Below are 9,634 nucleotides of genomic sequence, written 5' to 3' on the forward strand. Positions count from 1 at the left end.
TGTTAGTCATTACAGACATGGACAGTGCAACAGGTACCAGAGCTCCGCAAAGACATTTTAGAAGCTTAGAAGCTAAGTTAACATTAGTTAAATATTTGTTAAAAATAAATCAGTATTCGCCAAACTGAAGGCAAATTACTTTTGAAGAGAACCAGCATTGGCAGTTAGCCACCAAGAGTAGCCACTGGGACTAACCACAGACAGTCTATGGGACTAACTAGCTTACTGCTACTGCTATCTCACATAATCATTTCTACAGTAGTGCCATCAGGAATGATGTGGATATGGAACAAATTTAAACACTGATGTTGTCTTTATTCTATAGTCAGCACTTTGTGCAATCAGCATTTACTTCGTGATGATAAATTAAAGTAAAACATGTCTATTTCCACTTTAATGGGTAGCCATTAAATCTGGCACATATATCCCCTCACAATGAAATGTAATTACTTTGGTGATCTCTTAACTGATGATGGCTCATCTTGTTTGGTCCAGTACTTTGGTTCTTTACCAACACATGAAAAACTAATGGCCAATGACTGTATCAACCACTGTGGAGATCATGTCATGTCCTCTGTTTTCTTCCCCAGGTATTTTTGGGGGCTTTTATGGACCTTGGGGTAGTTTACATTCTACAGTTTAAACACATGGATTAAACAGGTAAAGTATGAGAGTATTTCTGCATTAAAAAAAAATAGTACCAAACAACAGACAAGGTGAATAAAGACTTCAGTATTTCCACTATTTTTTTACTGGCAGTGTGGAGAAGGCTTTGAAACAGAAAGTAGACCTTCATGACAGGAATTCAATTGTATAGAAAATATAACTGAACATTTAATTGCCAAAATTAAATATGCAAAAATACATATTTTTTAAGACTTATAAAATAATTTTCTAAAACAAACTTTTCTGAAGAGTGTAGTGTTGGGTTTGGGACTTGGACGCATGACCTTACTATTATCAATCTCATAGTATAAGCATTAAAAACAACAGTAAAAATGAAAGCTTAATATGATGCATGTCTTTGGTTTTTAAAGTCTATTTGGTAATTTATACAACTGTCTCTATGATGCTTTACCCAGTGTTATACATTTATGAGACCAACTTCAAATCTAAAGTTGTGTTGAGACTTCTGCTGCATGACCACACAAGAGTATGCCTTTTATTTTGAAGGCAATCAAACAGGAAGTATTACTTTGGCAGGTTGGTTTGAGATTCACTCAGGTGAACTTGTGCTGCGGGTTGGGATAGAAACGTCATCAGAGTTAAAATGCGGATCTTGTCCATTTCGGGAGAGGAAGGTCTGTCATCATCACTATCAGATGCGTCTGCACTTCCTGCTGGGAATGATCGATCACTCAGAGTGTAAGTAAACTTTACTTTTTATGATGATTCAAATGGAAAACTATTCTCACGTGATTTAAGTCTCGGCTGGGAAAGCTGGAAAACCGAAAATGTATGTCGGTTCAAGTCCCGCATTTTTACAGTGAAACTGAGCAACTAAGTGACTCTTAATTTCCACTGACACAGTTGTGATTCATGTAAGGTCAGAGAGAGAGAGTAGAAAGTTCAAAGCTGTTTCTGTACTATTGTTTCGAAGTGTACTAACAAGTGAAGGGAATCCATGAGTGCTGGAAAACAGGAAGAGACATTTCCATAATGGGCACTGTGTGAATTATTACTGGAGGAGAAGCTGCTGGTCAGGCAGATTGATCTATTGGGTACATTATGGAGGGAGGCAATCTGGAAACATAATATCTAATGACAGAGTCAATACAATTAATTTCACCTATCTTTTCCACCTCACCTATGTAACTTTGTATCAGAGAGACATGTTTGCCTTTCTGGTTATTCTGTGGCATCTTATGATGAACGACACTAGAACATAACGTATATGTACAGTGTTAGAATATATCATAATTACATTTACTCAAGTACTGTACGTAATTTGAGTATTTCCAATGTAGTCAGCTTACTAAGATATATTTGCAGAGCCTACAATATAACGATCTTATGAGATATGCTGCATTGTGAATGATTAAAATACCCAAAAGTATCAGTAAAATTGGATTCACTTAAACCAACTAATACAGTAAAATGCTACTTACACACCAACGCATTAGTTATAATCAGTTCAGTTCAAAACAACATTTACTGGACTCATTCTCTACATTATGAGTAGACTTATACTTAGGGCTGAAGGACATGGAGAAAATCAAATACCATGTGTTTTTTGACCAAAAACCACAATATTGATATGGCGAAGATATTGTTTGGTTGACTGTTGGTGCTTTCAAAAATGTTAACGCAATAAGATTATGATAACTTAAAATCAGTAATGTGGATATAATGACTAAGTGGGTAAAGGCAAATAATAAGACGGCTGAACAAAATGACACTTTACTGGAATACAGCCTTTAAAACCAGGAAAGCACAACACTTAAAATCTAAGATGATTTCTAGTTTCATAAAATGATATTGATGTATTGCTCAGCCCTACTTTTTCTATTGAATTTTGCTGCTAATACACGTTTTGCTTCAGTAAAATTTTAAGTGAAACTCTTACATTGGAACTCCGCCCTTTTATTATTATCATTCCTCATGGAATAATATTATTCCATGAGGAATTATTCCTATGATCTAAGACAGTCCAGAAATTTCAAGTAACCATGAACAACTCTGCCAAATCCAAAACTGAAAGAGTTAAAATTCAAACTTGCAATGTCATTGGGTATAAAGTATGAAACTGACAATGACTTGGTGCATTTTCTGTTTCAGAACTGAGAACACTACAACAGAGTAAAGCTCATTTGGGTATAAAATAGAAGAAGAAAACAAACATTCCGTTGGTCCACAAAATCAGGCTCCCATTCACTGTCTATGTTGCAGCTCCAGACTTCATACTTGATGACATCACAAGTTTGAGACTTCCTCCGCTGGTTTCTGGCTTTGAGAGAGAGTAGCTCATGTTCACTTATATTGATTGAACTTGAAATTCTTAAATTAGGTGGTATTACTCGTTAAGTAAACCTCTATCACTACTGATGATGAGGCATTATGCAGTCAAGTATGTTTTATAAGGTCCATGTCTTACCATAACAGCACTGATATGTTTGGGTGCACATTTTATGAAGTGCATTGCTGTTGCTGTCTAATGCCTGTTCTGAGTGCAGTAACTTGAAAAGCAAACAGGAAACAGCTGCTCTGATCTGCCACTCCGTCTTCTATCGTCTTCTGACACTCCTCATTGAAACTAATTTAAAGCAAAGATGGAGCAACATTGTGGGACAACATGAGGGTAAAATCATTGGCAGTCAAATATTTTAAAATCTTAATAATTAGCATTGTACAAAAATAAAGCCTGACTCTTTCCTCTTTTGAGTCTATGCTAAAAAATGCAGACTGCCGACTCTCATGTTACAGTCTAAGAGTTGCAGAGGTTCCTTTTTATACTAAAGAGGTTTCACTTCCCTGTTTTAAGAGCTACTTCCTTATGTTTAACATTTTCCAATGCGTCCAAGTGTTGTTACACGAGTTGAGCATAATTTCAGAGAAACAGACTTGTCATACAGTCACTGTGGTCAGTAAGGCTTCATCTGCAGAATGGATTTCACGTCACAAATTTGTTGACGTGGTGCTACGTAAATGTGCTTTTAGTCTGGATTTACACACTGAGAGAGTGTCTGATTCTCTGACAATACCAGGAGTCCTGTTGGAGATGGAGGAGACTGAGCAAAGCTGGAAGAAATGACAAGGAGTCCCGAAATCTCGGAGCAGCGACAGATGAGTTTATGAAGGGTAAATAAATCAGCACTATAAGGAAGTGTACTGTCTGTTAGAGGTAGGAGTTTGAAATCGCTTTACACATTCACACAGAGACAGAAAAAAACAAGACCAAGACATTAGGGTTTTAATAGGCCTTATGAAATGTTAGATGAGTTTTGGTTGGTACTGTAAAATAAAATGCACATAATTCAGGATCAAACGGCACGTGCCATTTTTATAAGGGAGAAGACTTAATGCACATATTTTCTTTTAGAGGTAATGAAATTATTGTTGTTTGATTGTTGTTGGATGTTTTTGGATTCAAAATCTCCACCTGCAGGAACAATCCAGACACTGAGGTTTTATATATATATATATATATATATATATATTTATTTATTTTTTATTTTTTTTTTTTTTCAATTTGTGGGCTTTACAATGATCAACAGGCACATGGTGGATACTTTACATGCTGATTCCAGTATTTTTGACCACTTAGAGGCCAACAAATTAAAAATTTAAATAAAGGCTTCAGCAATTCTCCCCCAGAATTTTATTGCAATAAGCTGGATATACCAGTGAGTAGAGAAACAACTGTAAAACTAATGCAGATGTGTCCACACTGGGCACAAGGGGTCACTAAATAGTTTGATGCTTACAGGCTAAACTGAGATGGTGAACCTGCAATGTATTACCCTAGCATGCTGACATTAGCATTTAGCTCAAAGCTCCACTGTTCCTTTATTTTTAGTTGAAAATGTCAATGCATGACACATATCTCTATGTTCAGTTGTAAGTAAAAGCACTATTACTAAAATAGACTGTGATCAAAATAAAATGTGGTTCCTTTCCTGTTCAAAAATATACTGCTAAAAAACATGGAAATGAAAGATTATATAAATTAAATAGCCTATGTTAAATAAAAATAGGCCTGTTTCTGAGAATCCTATTTCAGTTACTTTCAAAAACAATAACAGACAGATTAAAATAGAGCACCAACAGTGTGTGTCTCTCCATGTTGCAACAGAACTTATGACTGAGTTTGCATGAAGAGCATGAGACAGAAGAGATGCACGCTGGCACGGCTACAGAAAAAAAGGCTTATGTAACCCAACATCAGACTATATCTATATAAACTGTACTGTCTCATTCTATGTCTACGTTATGCCTTGTCGTGGGCGGAGGCATCATTTTTTCAGGTTGTCGGTCCGTCCGTCCCTTTCTTGTGAACATGCTATCTCTTGAACACCTTCAGGGAATTTTTTTTTTTTTTTCAAATTTGGCACAAATGTCCAGTTGAACATTAGGATAAACTGATTAGATTTTCATGGTCACAAGTCAAAGGTCAGGGTCACTATGACATTGCGTCCATCTCATTCTTGTAAACATGATATATCTAGAACACCTTGAAGGAATTTCCTCAAATTGTGCACAACCGTCCACTTGGACTCAACGATGAACTGATTCAAATTTGGTGGTGAAAGGTCAAGGTCACTGTGACCTCATTCATTTCATTTTCATTAATGTGATATCTCAAGAAGGCCTTAAAGAAATTTCCTCAAATTTAGTACAAACATCAACTAGGACTCAACAATAAGCTGATTAAATTTCGGTAGTTGAAGGTCAAAGGTCAAGGCCACAAACTTGTTTTGTGAGGACAAAACAAGTTTGTGGCCAAAACTCAGGAATTTATGTTTATGTTTATATATAAAAGGTCAGCTTTACTGAGACATCATAAGATATGCAAAAACAGTTTTCTTGGCCATTACTCAATGTCACAACTCAGGAACAGAGGGGGAGACATTTGGTCAGATACTAAATTGGTGACACTAATCTTGGGTGCCCTTCAGTATCCACTGTGAAACCGTGCTGATTGTTTAGATCTTCTGTGCTGTCAGAGGGAAGATGTGTGTGAAGCATCCATGTTTTCACAGACATAGATGTAAACTGTAATTGCAACTTGACTGGTGCACAGAGGCATACAACTGCAAGGTGGTAATTTTAGTTTGAAATCGATATACCCTAATACAGTGGTTCCCAACTGTTGGGTGCCTGTCTAAAAGTGGGTCAAGGGTCCATTCTGAATGGACCTCAAGTGACTTGCAAATGTGTCAAGTTTGTAAAAAAACTAGAGTGAGTGACAAACGGACAACTACTTATGAGAGACAGCAAATTAGCATGATGACATGGCCAAATTCGCTGAATATACTAAACTGTGTGGACCTTGAGCTAATGACCAAGGATAAATCTGGACCCTGTGGCTGGACCAGTTGGGAACCACTGTCCTAAAATGTTGATATACCACCCACCCTTAGCTGCTAGCATGGCTTTAAACTCTTGTTCCTAATATATCATCCATCTGTATACTGTGTACATATTGGATAAATGTAATTTCCTCTATTTACTATTTGCAGATACATGAGCTGGTGAGATGGAGGAAGCGTACAATGAACTCTACCAGCAGTTTCTCTGCCTGAGGTCCCTTTGCCTGAGACAGGCAGCTCTGCTACATGAACTCAAAACAGCTTTGCAGAAACAGCAAGGTTCATATACAACTTACTGTAAATGCAATGCCCATAAATATGTGTCAGTCATCATTTACTGAGAGGGAAACATCAGTTTTTAACCTGGACCCTGTTTTCCTATGTTTTGGGGTCCTAGTGACTAATGGAGACAACTGGTTGACAAATACTGACCTTTTTCTTTAACACAACTGAAACTCTCTGTCTGCAGGTACCACTGTTCCTAATGGAGAACTTAGTGATGCAATGTCCCTCCCCGTCCAGTGTACCCAAGAAATCCTTGTAAATCTCCATGACGGGCCTCAAACACTAACAGCCAAGGCACCCAAACCTGCAGCACAATGTGGTGTCGATTGGCCCTCTAGAAACCTTGGGACTTTTTCGGATCTCCTCGCTGAGGATATGTCTAAGCTCTGTATGGAAGTGCCTCGTCAGAGAAAGGAAGATGGGACGACTGAGCAAACGGTTGCACCCCTTATAAGCCAGGACATCACTAAGTGGCCAGGAGCGTGTTCCAATGTCTTAAATAATCCAAAGCATGCTGATTCTTGTTGTGGAGACAGGACAACGCACACTGTAGGGGTAAGTGTCTTTACTGAACAGGGCAGGGCTTGGATTTTACTATGATCTTCCGCAAAAAAAAAAAAATCTGTCTTGTTCTCTCTGTTCTTGTCAGATGCCTATGACAGACACTCCCTCCCTGGTTGGACACTGCCTGAGTCAGTCTGGTGGGATGCTGATGTCAGATGTAGCGCTACAGTCTCACGTTTGTGACTTCTGCCAGGCGGTTTTCCCTGGAGACACAACCACCGGAGGAGAGTTCCTGCGACATCTTTACACCCACGTCACCTAGACTGATCTGATTTGTCCTTCTGACACACGAGTTGTGTGTTCACATGATATGCAGTGATGGAGCAGGTGTAGCTCATTTCACCTGATCTCTGGAAGCAGCATTGAAATCAACCTGCACTTCATATTGTTAGCTGTTTACCTGTGGATGAACTGTGCAGATGCTGATGGAGGAATCATTTTCTGTTTCCTTTTTTTTTTTTTTAAGATATTTTTTGGGGCCTTTTAGCCTTTAATGGACAGGACAGACAAGTTTGAAAGGGGGGGAGAGAGAGAGAGAGACATGCAGGAAAGGGCCACAGGCTGGAGTCGAACCCAGGCCGCTGCGGCAACAGCCTTGTACATGGGGTGCCTGCTCTACCACTAAGTCACCGACGCCCCCATTTTCTGTTTCTGAGATGTAAAATAAAGGGCAGGAAACTTCCTTTGCTTCAATTGTATGTGAAAGTACTGAGATAACGTAGGTTCAGTTTACCATCTCACTTACAACTGCAGTGCCAGTATTTAGCCAGGGTTTTATTTGTCCAGGTTTGGACATTTAGATCTAAAGACCTCACTGTATCAGTTGTTATAGGGACCATTCCTGTTATAGAAAGTGATGTTAATCTTACCCAACCCAGACTGGGGCAAATTACACAAAAACTATCTGCATGGCCAGATACAACTAGAGTGTTTTTTTTGTCTTGAACTAATGGTTTAAGCCACCTCATTTAATACATGTAACTCACATAGAGAAAATCCACTATAGCATAAATCATTGCCCATATAGCCTTTATTGTAGTTACAACATGCAACCATGATGTATTTGTTAAGATCGTAAAAATCATCCATCCTTTAAAGGCCTCCTTACCTCATGTACACTGACTGTGATCCTCCCCTGGTGTTTTAAAGGGGAACTTCATCTATTTTCGAAAATTCACACATTTTATTCCTATGGTCTGAGACAGTTCAGAAATATAGGTAAAAATGAACAACACTCTCCCAAATCCCCAAACTAGAGAGCCACATTCAAATTTGTGATGTCATCAAGTATAAAGTCTGGAGCTGCTCCGTAGACAATGAACTGTGAAAGATGTTACAGATGACTCTGAGAGCATATCGGCACATTTTCGGTTTCACAACTGAGAACACTAAAATGAAATAAAGCTCATTTGGGTATAAAAAAAAATCCCCCAATCATTCTGTGGGGCCATAAAATCAGCCTCCCAGACATTGTCTATGGAGCAGCTCCAAAATTACTACTTAATGACATCACAGGTTTTACTCACTTCTCTGGTTTCTGGCTTTGACAGAGAGTAGCTCATGTTCACAAATATTGACTGAACTTACCTAGGCCATAGAAATAATATATTTAAATTGGGTAAATTGGTGTTTCCATTTAATGTAGCCCATAATTGCACTTGAAAATGCAAAATTGTGAAAATACCTTCTCTATTTTACTGAATTACAATAGCCAGACAACAGAGATGTTACTCTACAATATGAGAGTAATGGAGATCTTGTGTTTTAAAAATATAAAAGTATATACAGGGGAATAAATCATTGAAATAAATAGGGTCATTTGTCGTGTTCAGGAAAAAAATGACAGACTATTGTACCGTTTAATCTGAAAATCTAGTGTTTATTAGGGTTTGTTATCATGTGCTATAGATAAGATACAAGAGGGCCAGTTATGGACAGTGAGGCACATTGTTTTGTTTATGATCTGAAGTAACTGTTTGAAAAGATAATTATAAAGAAAATTGTTTCAACTGAAATAGCTGAATCTCTACACATTACCATCAATCTGTAGCAAAGGTGGGGGAGCATCTACTGCTGTGCTTATCATTCTCATCTCACCTGATTGTTGTGAAATGGGTTCGGTGTTCACTGACCTTTATGTAACTGTGACATTGTTTGCACTGGTTTTAAATGCAAATTTCAACATTTTTATAATTGTTTAATGCTTGTATGTCATAAGGAAAATCTTCTCTTGTGTAGATTTACAGTCTGAATCATGGCAGTATGGGTCCTGGCTGATTTTTGCATTTCACTGTGACTTAAGTAATTATTAGGTCTGCTTTTATTATGGTAAGCTTTGATGAGCCAAAAATATGAATTAGTTCAATCTGATTAAGTTTATTATTGACAACTTTTTCTTACAAGCCTTTTGAACTCTTATCCTTATGAAATATTCCAATAAACATTGCCCACATTTGCATGTAGTGGAGAAGTGGTGAATGTAGCAAAAGCTCTTGGGGATGATCCTAAAAAATTTTTTTAAAGATGTACATGCATTTAATTAGACTTCCTAATTTCATAAATAGTCTTCCTGTCGCTTTTGAAATGTTTGCTGTCAAGTGTTAAACTGATCAGCTGTCTGGCGCTCAGCTCTGTGTTACTGAGGAATGAACATCAGCTAAGAATAAACTCAAAGAATTAACTCCCTAATTAGTGGTGCTGACAGCTGATTGATGATGACGGCTCCCTTCATCTGCTGCCACATTAACTGTTGCTCT

General features: G+C 37.8%; 1 protein-coding gene across 2 annotated transcripts; it reads left to right on the forward strand.

Annotated features, from left to right (window-relative positions):
* The first annotated feature begins 1,215 nt into the window (after nucleotides 1-1,215).
* LOC117256457 (uncharacterized) lies at nucleotides 1,216-9,333 on the forward strand. Of its 2 annotated transcripts, XM_033625882.2 has the most exons (5): nucleotides 1,216-1,365; nucleotides 3,705-3,798; nucleotides 6,180-6,308; nucleotides 6,499-6,869; nucleotides 6,964-9,333. In XM_033625882.2, exons 3-5 carry the CDS (start codon nucleotides 6,197-6,199, stop codon nucleotides 7,138-7,140), a joined length of 660 nt encoding a protein of 219 aa, XP_033481773.1. In that variant the 5' UTR covers nucleotides 1,216-1,365; nucleotides 3,705-3,798; nucleotides 6,180-6,196; the 3' UTR covers nucleotides 7,141-9,333. The 2 variants fall into 2 exon arrangements, with proteins under 2 accessions (XP_033481773.1, XP_033481774.1); XM_033625883.2 differs by lacking the exon at nucleotides 3,705-3,798.
* The last annotated feature ends 301 nt before the right edge of the window (nucleotides 9,334-9,634 follow it).

Source organism: Epinephelus lanceolatus, chromosome 1, assembly GCF_041903045.1.
Source record: "Epinephelus lanceolatus isolate andai-2023 chromosome 1, ASM4190304v1, whole genome shotgun sequence".
In the NCBI taxonomy this organism is placed as follows: Eukaryota; Metazoa; Chordata; class Actinopteri; order Perciformes; family Serranidae; genus Epinephelus; species Epinephelus lanceolatus.